The sequence below is a fragment of the Oxyura jamaicensis genome, chromosome 4 (genome assembly GCF_011077185.1).
Source record: "Oxyura jamaicensis isolate SHBP4307 breed ruddy duck chromosome 4, BPBGC_Ojam_1.0, whole genome shotgun sequence".
NCBI classification, from domain to species: Eukaryota; Metazoa; Chordata; class Aves; order Anseriformes; family Anatidae; genus Oxyura; species Oxyura jamaicensis.
The window spans coordinates 18096970-18114052 of record NC_048896.1 but is presented as its reverse complement, the minus strand read 5'-3'; the positions used below and the strand labels follow the sequence as shown (position 1 = coordinate 18114052).

Below are 17083 nucleotides of genomic sequence, written 5' to 3'. Positions count from 1 at the left end.
CAGGTTTAGTTTGAAGGCATTCAAGCATTAGGTTTCCATTCCTAGTACAACCACAGCAGGTGCAACTTTGGAGAACCATCTGTAATGCACAGCCAGCTTTTTTCTGCACCAGTCACAGCTATTTTGTGAATCCAGTGAACACAACTACTGGCTGGCATGGATAAGAAACATCTAAAAGTACATCTGGCATTCTAAATAAAACCAATTGTTTTCTCTCAGTGATTCACTGTTCTGTATGCCACTTACACATGCACTGGGATCATGGCCCACTTGACACGTTCCAGTCCTTCAGTGTCACCTAATGACATGGTGATAGTCACTTTGTGGAGAAAAAAATCTTGGAACTGTTTGGAGTCACGGGGAGCTTTTTGTCCAAATATAGGCAGCAAGTGCAGTATATGATATTTGTTCACAATCAAGCTCTGAAGTGTTATTATGTATCGTGGGCTTCTGTTTCTGCTCCTCTAGACTGTCCAAGCCAATCATCAAGGAGGGTTGTGCAGGATAAACTTTCACACTTCCCTACGAAAGTTGGCCTTTTGTACCTTTTGTAGAGCAGATTATAGTTAGTCTTGAGTAGAAGAATGAGAGGCTTGATAACCCTTTGTAAAAGGGTTAAAAAGGGTGAAGAGGAAAAAAGCCTTCAGTAAAGCAAGCATAGTAACAGACCAGATAATTATATAATGGTTCTGCATCTTGGAAAAAGCTTATATGGTTGCAACCTGATCAAAGTGAAATGTTTTCATTCCTTAAAAAAAAAAAAAAGGACAAAGGAAAACAAAACTTCACCTATGGTAAGAACTTGGGTTTTTTTGTATGTTTGTGAGCCCTTTTAGAGAACGTGGAGGGAGGTGTAAACACCTCCTTAAACTGGTAGACATATCTGATGCAGATTTTCAGCCTTAGAGAGGAAGACTTATGTTTGCAATGAAATCTGGCAACTGTGATTCCTTCTCCACCTGTCAAGTTTAACACAGCGTAATACTGAGGCATGTCAGACATTTTTATTAAACAGCCCTTCAAAAGCTTGCTGACCATCCTAGGGGTGCATCATGTCAACAAACAATGAAAAGCAAAGCCCGTATTTCCTAAGTGTGGTATGGTGCATGTGGAACTGGTTTGGCCATGCATGCACGCACCTCATTACGTTAGTTGCCCTGTAATTACAAAGTCACTAGAAGCTGATGCATTGACAGATTCCACAATCCATATCTGGAGAACCACAAGAGGTGTCTGTCACTAATGTCCATAATGTTTTCTATTATTTGTTAACATTAAACATTTTCTGAAATCTTGTACAGCTGCAAGACATCTAGGGCTGTCTTCAGATAATGAAGTTGATCAATCAGTGTCCAAGTTTCTTAGGCACGTGATGCAGGTTTCCAAGCCTGATACCATCTCCAACTCATCTTTCTTGCAAATATTATCTCAGTTCCAGTTGAGTGCAAGCTGCTGCTGCAACAACAAGCTTCAGACTGTGCTTTGTATTTGACACTCAGCATACGGTGTTTCTGCTTCCCTCTCCAGTGACCTCTGAAGCAGGAGTCAGACCCTATAGTTCCTCGTCTAATTGGCAATGAACAGCATTAGGCAAGGAGCTGTATAAATATTCACCCCTTTGGTTCTCCCCTTGGAAGAGTGACAATGTACTTGTGGAACTACGGGAAGTCAGGCGTATGGAACCTGGTACTGTGCTGGGAGGACAGGAGAAGCCTTGTTAAATGCACTCAGCTGAGCCCTGCCCTTGTTTCACTGTTTCATTATGGGCCTGCAAATAGCTTCTGCATACGAGTTGCTGTCCATTTGCATCAAGTCAACTAAGAAGTGCTGCTTTGTTCAGCTCCGCACAGCCTCGTGTGTCCCCTTTGAGGCTCAGGAGGAGCCTTCTTTCTCAATATCCCTAGCATTTCCTTCAGGATATGCAAATTCTAACACACTGGGCAAAGTAATACAAATTAAACTGTAACAAATAAAACTTCACTGGTCTTGCCTCGGAGCCATAATACGATAGCTGACAAAAATCAGTGCAGTAAAGGTCTCCAGCTCAGGCCCACCTTCCTAAGCTAAATCATTAAAATTGGTAGTATAGGAAATAAACAAAACAAGGAATTACTGAGTTGGAGAAAATTGATCACAGCCAAGATCCACAGTGCTGTTCTCTGCTTTCAGTAAGCTGCTTCTCAGATCTGGTAAGGTTCCATTAAAACTAAAGTAAAGATTAATCTGCCCTATGCAGATGCTTATAGGAATTGCTTGCACTTTTCAACTGGATGTGTACAATTGCTTCTTAGTTCAGAGCTGTCAGTGAACTCATCTCACTGAAAACAGGTCTCTTTGTGAACTGTTAGTTTTCAGCTCGATCAGGTCTTTGAAGCGTGCTGAGTTGCACTGCAGCTATTTGTGTAGCTTCAGTAGAAACGTGTGGCTCAAACGGGGAGGGGCTGTGTTGGTGTGGTTTTTTTATGGCATCCAAGGTGCGGTTCCACTGCAAAACAACTGGGCATACGTGATGCTATTCTAGGTGATCAGGTCTATTTGGTTCTATCCATTCAAATTAAGCTAATCAAATCAGTTAAGAAGCTGCCCTTTAGTTACTACATGTGATTAGTCTGTGGTCATTTAAAGGAAATCTTCAGAAGATGCCAAGTTTACTGGGTTTGTTGGTCACGATGTCAGGGGTGCTAAAGACCCTACTGGGCTGCAAGCTCCTAACATACTCAGGTAACATTCAGTGCACAAGATTGTGGCAAGAGCAGCTTTGTAATGCCAGAGCTCTTGAGGCATTTCAGATGTAAGAAATCCTTAGCCCCCTGCAAAAGAAAAACATTCTTGGACTCTTTGGATGCATATGGTTGGAGCTGAGCCTCAGGAGAAAATATCAGTAAAATCCTCAAGGTTCCTATTTCTTTTTATGTTGTCACAGCTTAGTACAGATGTGACTCAAGCTCTTTTTTTTTTTCCGCTGTTGGATTAAAAACTGCTAAGAAATAGTTAAATTCTCAAACTTTAATCACTTTATCATGAATAATTGTGATTAGTGTCTGTTTCATAAGCGTTGGCCTGAAATGCATTAACATGGTCCTGTATTCTGAGAAGGTCACAGCCATAGCAAATGACCGACCTTTGAACTTGGACTGCGACTGCTTTTGCAAGATAAAGCCAATGCTCTTCTGAAGAAACTAGTGTATTTTGAAGAATACAAATCATGGCAGCGACTTCTTTCGTTGTGTTCTGCCTCAGTATTAAACTATCTTTAAACACCCCTGTTTGTGGCTGGTTGCTGTGTGCTTTGAATAAAGCCTTTATTAGATCCTATATTTTCATTTAAGTTAATGCTCTCTAAGTTGAGGAAGGAATTACATTGACTAATGTTACATTGGTACATGAGAGGGATTTTACCCTGTTGTCTAGGAAGGGGAAGAATAATACAGCTGCCTGTTGCATCACTTCTTCCCTGCTGTCCATCTTTTATTGCTCCAGACACTAGAATACTAATCTAGTTTTAAGCAGCCACATGTAGTCAACTGTCTTTAGACTTCCTGATGCTTGCTGTTTTTGTAGCAACAGCAGGAAGCGTGTATGTGCCTTTGTTGCCAAAGCCATTACGAGAGGTGGATTTTGCAAAGTTGAAACTTGGAGTGCTTTATGCTCTCATCTTTAATTGCTCAGATGGGGAGCTATCATGTTAACATCTTGCAAATAAAAAAAAATAACAGTACCTGAAGTTAAATGTTTGCATCAATAAAATTTCAGAGCATACCATAGGCAAAAATTGTTGAGGCCACATGTTGAGAATCTCAGGCATCTGCTCCCATCTTAGAATGTGGATTTAAAACTAGATACACAGTGCTTACAGAACTTACAGAAGTGGCAGGTCAAGCAAGTGTTGTATTAGGTGTTCTCAGTAGCTCTTGGTTTGTGTGTTTTGTTCTTTAAAATCAATTTTATGCTGTCTTCCATTGCAGTCTCTGGTACTTGGAGTTCCAAACTGATGTGATTCTGACATTGCACTTTGCATAGTGGAATATCCTAGTTCCAAATGTTACAGCTGGTCTCTTACAACTATTTAGCCACCAGAATAGGCTAACTACTGCTTTCCTGTTGGTTCTTTGTTTGTTTGTCTTTCTCATACTTCTAAAGTCTTGTTTCAGTAGTGTATCACATCTATGTAAATAACCTAGTTTCTCTCGTCATAGATCCTATAACAAACATTTAGGTTTCTGGAAGAAATTGGAGACATGTACATGACTGCATACTTCAGCATTGTACCTATCCCTGATTTTATAAATACTTCTGAACTATTACTGGAGTCACTGGAACCATGCCCATTTTTTCCCATATCCCTGTTCAATAGGCTATATTTTGCTGTCACTTAAAGCACAAGTTTAGGGTGTTTCTTAACTATTTCTTAATTCCTAACCCCCAAGTAATAGTCGTGTTCAAATGTATAAGCTGATAGTTTTGCCACATTTGTGTAGCTGATTGAGGGCAATTGCACTGGAATGACTTTGGACTCGTCTGAGATCAGAATCTGACTCCTTTCCCGTTCCCAAGGTAACGATGGTTTATAGCGGAGGAATCTTCATTCTGCTATTAAAAGAATCCTGTACCTTCAGGACTAGAAGATGACATCTGAGTTGACCTAAACCTTTCCTGTATGTTTTTCTTCAGTAGCTTCAAGTCCAAACCAGAAAATATCCAGACTTTCTCAGTTTCCTGTGCAAGTAGAACTGGCTGGCAAGTCCGTCAGTTTGTGTATCTGTAAGAAAATACATTGCATGCTACCCAGGGACGTGAAGCTCACCCCTAACAATATAGGATCCTTTCATTGGCTTTGTCATTTCAGTGAAAACTTTGAAATGTCTCTTCTGTTTCAATGTGTGTTTGCAAGGCAGCAAGCATTTTTCCCTGGCAAATTCAGCATTGTAGCATCTGAATCTTGATAAAAACAGTAGAGTATATACAAGGTGTGCAATAGGAAAGTCTGGAAAAAGGTGCTGCGTCTAAAAACTGTTCTCAGTTATGGGATTCTTCTATGCAACATTGAATAGAAGACAGTTCAAAAAGTAATAATAATAATACCAAATTCTGTGTTCCAGAGAGCTGGATCAGGTTGGTTTATCCCCCTAACTTCCCCACATTTATTTATCCAACCAATTTTTTTGATCAAAGATAGTGGTTATATTGCAAATATTTCCTTTATAACTAGCTGGGTAGAGTTTCTTCAGGAAGCGTTGGGTGCAATACCTCATTTGTTCCCAAGTCTAGTCCTTCAAATCATCCTGTCACTCTCGGGGTAATTTGCTGGAAACTCCCCTGGAGTTGCTCTGGCAACAGTGTCCTCATGCGAGGCTCGCATCGTAGCTGTTCAGTTTCAAAGTGGGCATGGAAAATGCTCATTTTGTAGTTTCAATAGTGCATCTGTTGCCTCCTGTGTTTCTTTTGTGTAATTGTTTGGCCTTGTATGTTTCCCTCTTTCACTTTGAAAGGTCTTGGCTTCCCAGTTCTGCGACGGCTCGCAGCGGAGACCTCAGGGTAGTTGCATTTTAGAGAACAGTTCAGCAGCAGCAGATGGTACAAGGCCACCCCCCTGCTGAAGTTCAGTTCTAGTACCCATTTGCAGATGTTACTTTCCCTAAAATAAAGGGGAAGTGTGAGCAAGCTGAGATGAATAGGCATAGCGTAGCCTAGCTAGTACCTGATCCATCTGACATGCCTCTTGTATGCAAGTATTTCCTTAGTATGCAAACACAGTTCTTGCCAGAGCTTGCTCCGAAGTCTGGTCTGTCTGATGTTTTCTTTATTGGGCACTCCCAAATTCCTCATTCTGTCTCCTTTGGGGGCACACTAACCCTTTCATATCCTGGCCCAGGATAATAACACTCCTCCAGTCTTGCTTTTCAGGTGAGGCAGCATACTGGCTGTAGAGCTGCACACAGAAGCAGAGCCTCTCATGTGCAGAAAGGCAGCCTGGACTCCAGCTAGCCTCAATTTATTTTGCAATCAGCATTTCCCCAGGGGAGAAAAGATGTCTGCCCTGTACAGGAGAGCAGTTTATGACCTAGAGTAACCGAGGAGTATGTTTACCTTCTAATTACTAGGAAGCCAGCTTTAGCAGACCAGTTAATGAGCTGTCCATCCCTATCCAAGGAGTCTTTCTGAATCTCACTGTCTAGAGCTAAGACTGCAGCTCAGGCTTGCTCACAGCCTTTAGGTTGTCATCCAAAGCAGAGTAGCAATTAGTGGAAAAGCTGTGAGGAAGAGAGGCCATGTTAGTTTCCTCTGTTATTTTGGGGGGTTCCTGACATCTTGTAAATGTGTCGAACACAAGTGGTAGTTTCCTGTCCCCTGCAGTGGAATACAGAGCACCTACCCAAGTGCAGTACACTGAGTGAAACCTAGTGCTATTATCTTGCTGAGTATCTGAAATCATGTTCAGCGTGGAGCTGCCATGGAAAATAGAGGGGAGATAAGCAAAGCTATAATGTTGGCTTTTGCATGTTGTGTTCAAGGCTGCAGTTAGATGCTTCTGTCTGCTTGCAAACCCCAGTTTTCAGTTCTCTGCTGATGTTGTCTTCTTGAAGATAAGAGATTCCTGCTTCAGTTCCTTCCCTTGACTGAGGATCTAGGCAGGGCCTCCCGGTTCCCTAGAGAACGTCATAGCTGGTAGACTGCCAGGTAATAGATGTGGGAGCTACTCCTCCCATTCGTGCTGAAGCCACGCAAGAAGATAAAAATTCAAGATGAACAGAGAATACAGAAAAGAATGCACAGCCCTAACCGTATGATTAAGGTGCTTGTCAGGATGGAACAAATCCAGGCACAGGCCTCTTTCTTTGGTGGTTCATGTAGTTGTGAAAAAAATAATTGGGGCAAATCTACAGAAGTGGTTTTGCAGGTGGGACCCAAACGATCTGTAGAGCAATAGGGAATAATGCTGAGCAATTGCCTGTTTCGTAAGCATTGTTTTATGTACTAGTTGATATAACAGAGCTGTAGGAAATAGATTTACACAGTTGAAAAGCATACAATAATCTATATGCACAGAAAAGTGTCCTAATTCTGGTATTTCTGAACCATTCTGTACTTATCGAAACCTTAATATTTACTGGTCTTTATGAATCTTGTATAGAAGGAGTACAAGTAAATATTTTATGAATTTGCAGCTATGAACATTCTGAAACTGCAGTACAGTAGCGTATCGCAACACTGACAGTTACAGGGTGGCGTGTGATGGTATGTGGTAGAGGTATACTTGTGACAATATTCATAAGCTGTTGTGATTTATCATTGCCTAAATATTCAGCAAAATATGGTTCCTGCTTAAGAGCTTAGAGTGTTAGCATGAGGTGACAGATAAAAGAGATAAACGTTTCTTTGTTGTCTTGTCTCTGGATTTAGATCATAAGCACTTTGGGCTGGAAACATCTTTACATTGTCTTTACGCAGTGTGTAGCCTACCGTACCCGACCAGGATCTCAGTTACTTTTATATTACAAATAGCAATCTTGTATCTGAAATGATAATAAACAGCAGTCACAGTATAGCAGTCATCTCTGCCCTTTGGGAGTTTTTATGCATAGTGCAGTACAATGGAGTTTTTAGGAGAGACGTGGTGACTAACGAAGCCGTGTTTTTATAGGAAGATGGGAGGATTCGCTGCATCTGGGCAGCACAGAGGAACTATTGTTGAATTATTTCTGTAAATAGGTAGCATAAATAGTGGCTAATTGTCCTATGAAACCTGTTTAAGTGGTGCAATTAAATGCAATGCGTGTGTACTTTCAGCAATTTCTGTAGCTAAGCAGGTGAGATGTTTAATCATAACTTTAATGAGTTTGTCTGTATGGCAACTTCCTGCTGAAAGCAGACAAAGTGTGTTTTCTGAACATCTCTAACGTTACTTGTACTTTTGCTGTATTATCTTCCCACACCTATTCTTTCTGTAGGGTGAAAGGGGATTCCCGGGCTTGGAAGGCCAGCCAGGTTTGCCTGGATTTCCAGGACCGGAAGGGCCTCCTGGTCCCAGAGGTCCAAAGGTAAGTCCCAATTTACTAGAACAGCGTGAAAATGCTAGGTAGCGTTAGCTTGTTTTTAATGCTGATCCCAAATCATCCCAGAATTCTTGATTATTCATTAGTTTAATAGGCAAAATCTTCAGAAGTTCGGATGGTAGATTAGGATACGTTAGTTGTTTGTTGTTGTTGTTGTTTGGAAGAGTCAACCATAGGAAGAAGATGGCATGAAGTTTCCAATTCCTCACCTACATGTGTGTTCCTATAAACGCTGCGTGTGTACCTCTATTCTTTCCCTAGCAAATTAAGGTCAGAGAACGGGTTTGGCAAGGTGCTGTAAAGTAGCTTTATTACTCCTTGCAATAACACCCTCCATTACTTAGTCTACTGATGAGAGTGGTGTTAGCTGCTGGAGGGGTCCCACCACGTGGGTGGTGTTGCAAACTCGTGTTTGCACCTAGTGGTATTCGTGGGCTAGTTTTGTGTGGGGTGATGCAAATGAAGGCCTCGTTGAACCATGCTGAGGCAACTGAGGAATGCTCCTTGCTTTCCCTGGATGGTTTCAGTTTATTTTTATTTCCTACTGAATTACATCACCATGCTCAGATGGTATGGCATAGCATTAAAACGCTGAAAAGCATTCCTCTGAGTGCATGTTATTTAATATGCACAAGCTTATCCAGGATCTGCCTATTTCTGTTGCAAGTACCCAAGATCAAAACTAGCAGAAGCACAAAATAATAATAATAATAATAATAATAATAATAATAATAGTTAGATGATAAGAAGAAATGAAGGGCTATGCTAAGAGATAAAATTGTGTGTAACAAGTGAAATGAGAAAGAAGTCCTCTATAAGAAACTAGTCTATTGTATTTGGACTCCATAAATATCTTCTCAGTATTTTACTGTGAAGCTTAATCTTGTATAGCTTGTGTTGACCACACGAGGTCACTGTAGTACAATTGATGAAAGCAAGCAGACAGTTTCTGCTTACATGCAAGTTTAGGTAGCTTTAATGAAAAAAACATTTCCTCTAAGTCATGGTTTATCAGCTGCAACAAGTGCTTTTCAATTCAAGGTCCAGTGCCCAAAATAAAGTTATTTTGAACCCTTTTACTCAGGAAATGGCAACTTACGTAACCTTTAGCCATCTTATTATAAACATGTAAAATAACTTCTATCATGCTTACAGTTTGCTTTGATAGAAGAACTGACTGGAAGCTTGAATGTTGTTGGTTGGTTGGTTGTTGTTGTTGTTTGTTTGTTTTTTAGGGTGATGATGGTCTTCCAGGACCTATTGGACCCAAAGGAATTAGAGTAAGTATCGGTGCAATTTTAGGTTGATGTACTGGAATTGTGGATAAAGACTGCCAGGTGTAGAGTGGGTCCTCATAAAAATGGTGATTTATGGGGGGAAAAAAATTAACTTATTCCTGACAAAACATGTCTGTCAGCTAGAAGAGAGTGTATTACTTTTTGTAAGGAATATAAGATTATGTAAGTAATACAACAATTGATTGTATTACACAATCTTATATATTGCTTGTATTACTTTCCATAAACTCATTAGGGAGAGTAATCCCAATACTGTGTATGTGTATACAGGGTCAATATGTGAGACACTGAGTCTGGAAACCCTTTATGTTTCGTGCCTCTGCTTTTTCTTTTTGTCAAATCCCTCAGCGGGTGACAACTGCTGTGTCACCAACTGCAGTGGTATGCATCCATCTTCTGTACCATGAGTATTTCTTCTCTTTTCTTTGTCTATCTATATGGTCTTACCGTAGTTGTTCGGTTACCTTCGTCTTCTCTGTGTTTTCATGGATATTTTCCTGAAAGAGAGGTGAGAACCTTGATGGCAGTCCATATTGCATTCTTATTTTTTTTGTGATTCTGATGCTTCAGCTTTTCTTATGTATATACATATAGGCTACATTTAATCAAATCTTGGTCACTCCTTTTGTGCATCTAATCACACCGTACTGTTTAAAACATACATCTTTTTTTTCCTAGGGACCACCAGGGCTTCCAGGATTTCCAGGAACACCAGGACTTCCTGTAAGTAGGAGTGGGCTATATAGTTATGATCTGGTCTATTTTGTCTTTCTGACACAGAAGACCATCCTGCAAGCTAACTGTTCTTTCCTGTTTTCAACTTCAAAGGGATTACCAGGACAAGATGGGCCACCAGGACCTCAGGGTATCCCAGGCTGCAATGGAACTAAGGTGGAATCCCTTTAAAACTCTTATCAGGACAACAATAATATGATAAAGAGCTCTTGTTCTTCTGACTGTAGCCAATGGGTCTTGTTTATTGTGTGAAGTAGCACTTGCTGTTGCTGATTTGTGCAGGTAACTCCAGGCACTTCCACGTGCGTCTGAGAGAAGAGGTCATGATCTGGTAACTAAAGCACCAGTTGCTGGTGATAAATTGCTAGCATCAAGTCACATCATTTGTACTCAGCTAACTTCTTTGTTACTTTTTTCTAATCCTTAATTTTACAGCTCACAACTGAGAGGAGTGTGTCATGATTAGAATCATATGCTGCATCTGATCTGTGTAGTAGGGTCTTGCTACCAAGGAAGACATACTAGCAAACAGTGGGACTTCTTAATTATTAATTTTTAATAATATTGCATTGAAAATACTGATTCAGTATCCTTGTTGGAAGGAATCACTTTCATTCAGATATGTTACTTAGCTTTGCTTTATGATCTTTCTTTACGAGAAGCTGATCCTCTATAGCAGTGCGTGTGTTTTCTCTCTCTGTAGTATAGCAGTTTGCCTGGATGCATGTAGGAATATCTGAATTTGGAAAGTTCTGTTTCAACCACTTGTATGACTTTGCAAACCGTTCATCCTATAACTGATTCCAATACAATTTGCTATTCTGGAGTCATAAGTTAACAATTAAACTGGACTTTTCAACAAATACTTGTTAATCTTTGTTATGTTTTGTTTTGCTTTTTGGCTAATGGTCTTCTTCATCCCTAAGGGAGAGCGTGGATTCCCAGGCAGTCCAGGTTTTCCTGGCTTACAAGGGCCTCCTGTAAGTAAAAAATTTCCAGATCTGCTTCCTGTAATCCACTGAAAGATTCCTACCTAGATCTGTGAAGGATCAAATAAATACCAGCCTCTTTTTGCAGTTGCTCTTTTAATAAACAGGAATCTATTTTTTATGGTTAATCAGAATATTTCAGATGTCCAGCAGAAAAGTGAGCTCTTCTGCTGCATGCTGTGGCAAAGATAATAAAAAGCCATTTGAATTCTCATGTGCTGAGATGCTTTTGTCACCTGCAGAAAATTGAAATATATGCATACGTGTCAGAGAAGGGAAATCTTGTTACTGTCATCGTGTGTATAGGTGTATATAGAGAGTGTTGCTGGAGATAAATGGGGAAGAAAAAAGGAACAGTAGTATAGGGTATAAGCAACTGTCAGAACCAAATCATAGAACAGTTTGGGTTGGAAGGGACCTTAAAGATCACCCAGTTCCAACCCCGGCCCTGGGCAGGGACACCTCCCACCAGCCCAGGCTGTCCAAAGCCCCATGCTGCCTGGCCTTGGGCACTTCAACAGCTTCTCTGGGCAGCCTGTGCAAGTGCTTCACCATACTCATAGGAGAGAATTTCTTCCTAATATCCGATCTAAGCCTATCCTCTTTTAGTTTAAAACCATTATCTCTTGTGCTATCACTATGGTCCCTGCTAAAGAGTCCCTGCCCTGGTTTTGGCTGGATAGAGTTAATTTTCTTCCTAGTAGCTGATCTGGTGATGATCTGGATATAGGGATGAGCATAACGCTGATACTGCACCAATGTTTTAGTGGTTGTAGAGCAGTGCTTACACTAAGTCAAGGACTTTTCAGCTTCTTGTGCTGCCCCACCAGGAAGTAGGTTTGGGGTGCACAGGAAGCTGGGAGGGGACACAGCCAGGACAGCTGGCAAAGGCTGGCCAAAGGCATGTCCCATACCACAGGGTGTCATGCTGAACAATAAAGCTGGGGAAGTTGGCCAGGGCAGGAGGCAGCGGGTATTGAGCAATTGCATTGTGCCTCACTTGCTTTGTTATATTCTAGCTACAATTATTATTATTTCCCTTCCTCTTCTGTCCTATTAAACTGTCTTTATCCCCATACCACCTGGGGAGCAGGGAAGTGAATGAACGCTGTGTGGTGCTTAGCTGCCTGCTGTGGGTCAAACCACACCAGCACCTTTCCTGCAGGCCCCTTTCGGTACTGGAAGGATATTATAAGGTCTCCCTGGAGCCTTCTCTTCTCCAGGCTGAGCATCCCCAGCTCTCTCAGCCTGTCTTCACAGCAGAGGTGTTCCAGCCCTCTGAGCATCCTTGTGGCCCTCCTCTGGACTACTCTAGCAGGCACGTCTTTCTTATGGTGGGGACCCCAGAACTAAGCAGAAAGTAATGTGGGAGACAGGATAGTAGGAGGCAATGAGAAAGCAAATTGTTAGCGAATGGAAATGTAGTCCTTTTAATGCTCAATATTTACTGAGAAAGTACTTCTAAATTTTTTTCCAGCTGATTCTGAAGATCATAAAAGAATTTTTTTTCATCTATTTTTAGCCTTCTCCCTTTATTGCTTGCTGCATGCTGTAGATCTGATCAGTGGTTTGCAAATAACATACCAATTATTATTTTTTATTGATCTTTCTTCTCTTTTTTGTTTCTTTTAAACAAAGGGACCTCCTGGCCTGCCAGGTATGAAGGTAAGTGTTTTAAACTCTCACATCTAAGTACTAATCAGGCATGGCTATGCAGTGTGATCTGGCATAAGTAAGCTGCTTGCATTTATTGCAAGACCATGTATGTCCATCGGAATCTGGAGTGAAGTTCTGAAAAAGAAAAAAAAAATGTTTCTAGACCTCTCCAGTGCAACTAACTAGAAATTCTGCAGTAGCTTGTCTCAGTTTTGGTGAGTAGAAGTAGCAGACAGTTTTCTGAAGGTCGTTGCCTTGGGAGTGTGAGGAACAGCATCTGTGCTGTGAGGCATCAAGTTAGAAAAATGCTACCAACACCAAAATGCTCTAGTAGTCTACCTGTGCGTGCTCAGGAATGCTATTAGAGATTGAGCAGCAGCGACTAAAATATTCAGAGAAGGGAGTAGTGCAACGTTTTACATTCCTTTTGAAGATGTGCTCCTACTGTATAGATTACTTATGTAGATGACTTTTTTTATTTCCTAGTGTAAATAGTCTCATACTCTGATTTTGAACCTTAAGGACTTTTTTTAAGTCTGGTGGTGTTGTTTTTTGTTTTTGTAACCTTGACCTGGTTTGAGCAGGGGTCAAAACATTAGTTTTAGTTCAAATCTATTTAAAAAGAAGCTTGACCTACAGAGTTAGTCCAATAAACTCCTGAAAGGATAGCATAACACGTTGATGCCAGGAAATGATGACTCTTAAGCTGAATTGTTCTTCTCAGCCCCTTTCTTTGTGAAGATACTAAAATGCAAGCTGCTCACAACACTTCGAAAAGATCTTGATATTGGTAACAAATCATACTTTAATTTTAGCTTATGAAGCATGACTATTATAACATAATACTAATCTCATGAGGTAGGACACTGAAAGAAGCTGAAGCCTTTCTTCTGTTGTATCCTATCTGTTGCTTTCACATGGAGCTAGAATATCACTTTCTGAAGCATATGTATTTCAATTCCCCATAGTCTTTTGGAATTTAGATCGGTGCTGATATATTTGTACACACAAAACAAGCTCTTAGCAGTTGGTGGTTTAGCTATTTAAAGAACCCTCCAAATATGGAAGGAGCTCCATCTTTAAAAGTGATTTCTTTGAAGAATCTAATGCTTAAATTTTAAGAGTATTGCTGGGGTATAAGATAACTCTGAGTCTATCAGTTTTAAGAGCCACTGTTTGCATTCTTTGGAGTCAGAATGGTGATAAAGATTTGTTCAGTGCTAGTAATTAAAGCCAGCTGTTTTTCTTCTAGGGTGAAGCAGGTGAAATAATTACATCTTTGCTGCCAGGACAGAAGGGCGACCCAGGTTTTCCAGGTCTTCCAGGGATACCTGTAAGTTGTGTAAAGTACTACTGAATTGTGTTCTGCCACAGAGATGCAATGGAGAGTATTTCAATTACAGAACATTTGGAAAATTTGGTGCTAGGGTTATTTTTAATGTACCTCTTGTTTATGGCTTGAGGGAAAGTGCTTCTCCTAACAGGGTGGCCCACAGAGGCCAGAAAAGTCCCCTTTTCAGGAAAGCAGCGTCCAGCAAACAGCAGTACTCAGTTACTGGCTTGCTTCTCTGTTTTCCTTTCCTGTTGCCACTTCTCAAACATTCTCTGTATCAGTTCTGGATTTTCCTTCCCTTCCTCACCCTGAGGTAAAGTAACATCTGCATTTTTGAGCTGCAGCCACTATTTTCAATGGTGGGAAGAAAGGGCAATGTCTCAGCTGTTCTCCTCATGTTGCACCTCCTGAGTAGTGTTTCTGTTCTCCCAGCAGTCTTCTGTGAAAACAGCTAGTGACTCCAGGCCCTGTGCTTCCCCACTGAGCCATTCATTGCTTTAGTGTAAGAACAAGGGGAGCAGAAAATGAGTCTATCAGCCTGCACTGGAGAGAAGCCAGAAACTCCCATTTCCTGGTAGAGAGAGGCAAGCCCCAGGCTATTCTGACCAGACTGAGCCTGTTAGCATTTCTGTTCCTCTGATCTGTGCTTTCCTATTGTCTGTTTCTGGCTGGGAGGAATTACAAATACAAAGTGTTTTGTTGTTCTCTCTCAGTGCATTGAAGAGAAAGAAAGAGCAAAAGTAGTTCAAAACAAACAAAAAAGCATTCCTTTATCCAACCTAGAGAGATGTATTGATGTTGAGAGCAGAACACTCCTGGCACAGCACACACTCCTTTAGGCTTTTCGTGAAGAACAAATTGGTAGGTCAGTGGTCAGCAACTTTGATTTCACATGTATGGGATGTCAACTGTGGGTTGTTCTTTTTTTCCTTGAAGGTCTTGCATTCAGCCCACAATTTTATTGATTTATTTACTTATTTATTTATTTTTTGTAATAAGGTTCCTCTCTGATAGCCTCCTCCACTTTTTCAACAGGGCCCACCTGGCTCCACAGGAATACCAGGTCCAGTTGGCCCTCCAGGGCCCCCAGGTTTGACGGTAAGCTTCTTAGCCTGTTACCCCTAAAATGTTAAATGGGGCGGTTGCTTCTTTGTTTAATGTCCTCAGAGGCAAATTAGCAAAGTGCAGAGGTTTGGGTAGCTGTGACTTGGTATGAATACAGTAGCAACCATGCACTCGGCTGACCCTGGAGCTGCTACTGTGCATGTTTAGATGTGATACATTGAAAACACTCAGCTCTTTTTGCTTCAAATCATCAAATCTTTGTGCAGGCTCCATATTGGTGTGAAACCCCAGAATGGAAATTTAGTTTATTTAGCCGTGTATTTTTAATCCTTTCATGTTTGATACTTGTTTAATTGTATTTGAACCTCTCACTTAGTTTCATATCTATCCATTAAGTTTAGTAGCATGAAGAGCAGCGCTTAAAGGAAGGCATATCCATATGCCTGGTCAACATGGGTATAAAAGTGGACATGCAAAGTGCTTAAGAGAGTGACTTTTGTTTTCTTTTTTTTTAATAGGGACCTCCTGGTCCACCAGGGCTACCAGGACCTAAGGTATTTTCTTTCCTTCATTGATGGTGGTGGTTGGCTTTGTGATTTTGTTTGTTTGTTTGTTTGTTCATTTGTGAATTCTAAGGTTTGACAAGTTTGGCTTCTTGCAGGGTAATATGGGCTTGAATTTCCAAGGACCCAAAGGTGAAAAAGTGAGTAGGTGATCATGATGATATTTTTCTTTATTACTTTCAAAATACTTATGTATGCTATTTTGGCTTGTACTGCCTGTAGCAAACTGCTGTCTTCCTGCACATTAGGGTGAACAAGGTCTTCAGGGACCTCCAGGGCCACCAGGACAAATTGGAGAACAGAAGAGACCAAATGACATTGAGTTTCAGAAAGGAGATCAGGTGAGTGGGAAACTGTACCCATCTGCAGTGAATGTGATCAAGCTGCAGCCTCCTTTGGTTTGGCTCATATATACTCATGTCCTGCTCACTGTACAGAGCTTCAGCTATTTTTCCTAAAGTACAGAATGTTTCAAGTCTGAGTATTTTCCTTTAATAGAAGGCATGCCAGTTGCATTAGCTCAGTTACTTCTCTTAATAAAGTAACTGTCCTGCAGAACAAACTGTCTCAGAGGAAGTTCGTAGTAACAGTAAAAGCGGTTAAACTGCTCTCATTCCTTGGAACACCCAAACTGAGATTTTCAAAGCTATGAGGATTATGATTCCCAGTAATTAACCAGCTCTGTCATCTATTGTGAAGAAGCCTTTCAAAAGTTTATCTCAATTTCTTATTTTATTTGTCTTTTTTTCTTATTATTTTTATTATTAGTGATGTCCCCAGATCTTTCTTCCTTGTGGTCTCAATAAAGTGATTTCCCTGCTTCTGGCCTCTCAGAAGTAATACCAAGCCATACCGTGGCAGTAAGCTCAAACTGTTGGTTTAATTTGTATGGGTCCTTCCCCACCCATAAGTGCCAAAACATCACTGGGACAATTTCCATTTTTAATGTTACTACATTTCTTCCTTTTTTCTTCACTGGGTTCTGGGGTCAAGTTAGAGACAATCTGAACACCACCCGCAGAGTTGTGGGTGCCTGGATTTCATTTTTTCTTTGAAACTTCCATGGTATGTTCAAATACCACCCCGAGTAGTAGAAGGACTAAGGTAGATATTCTGGGGCAAGAGTGGTGAGTGGCCATTTTTATGCTCTGGTTATTTTGCAAATGTCACTGTGGTAACTCAGCTCCCACATAACTTTAAACTATTAGTTTCCTCCATCTGTTTTGGGGTCAATCTCTTGCTTTCTATTTTTCATCTTGAGAAATATGTCTGAGAGAAGAAAGCTTTGGTGGGCAGCAATGTTTTATGTTGGTGGGGTGTAGGACTGTCCTGCTGTCCTTCATCTTTATCAGAACCATTTGTTACCCTGCCTTTCAGAAGAACATTAGGC

General features: G+C 40.8%; 1 protein-coding gene across 5 annotated transcripts in view; it reads left to right on the top strand.

Annotated features, from left to right (window-relative positions):
* Window positions 1-17083, top strand: part of COL4A5 (collagen type IV alpha 5 chain) — an 86535-nt gene that overhangs the window by 27836 nt on the left and 41616 nt on the right. For all 5 annotated transcript variants that reach the window (XM_035324639.1, XM_035324636.1, XM_035324638.1 and 2 more), the window contains exons 3-13: window positions 7950-8039; window positions 9290-9334; window positions 10031-10075; window positions 10181-10243; window positions 11014-11067; window positions 12715-12741; window positions 13985-14065; window positions 15101-15163; window positions 15649-15684; window positions 15792-15833; window positions 15942-16034. In XM_035324639.1, the coding sequence (XP_035180530.1) occupies window positions 7950-8039; window positions 9290-9334; window positions 10031-10075; window positions 10181-10243; window positions 11014-11067; window positions 12715-12741; window positions 13985-14065; window positions 15101-15163; window positions 15649-15684; window positions 15792-15833; window positions 15942-16034 (639 nt within the window). The remainder of the gene's footprint in view (window positions 1-7949; window positions 8040-9289; window positions 9335-10030; window positions 10076-10180; window positions 10244-11013; window positions 11068-12714; window positions 12742-13984; window positions 14066-15100; window positions 15164-15648; window positions 15685-15791; window positions 15834-15941; window positions 16035-17083) is intronic.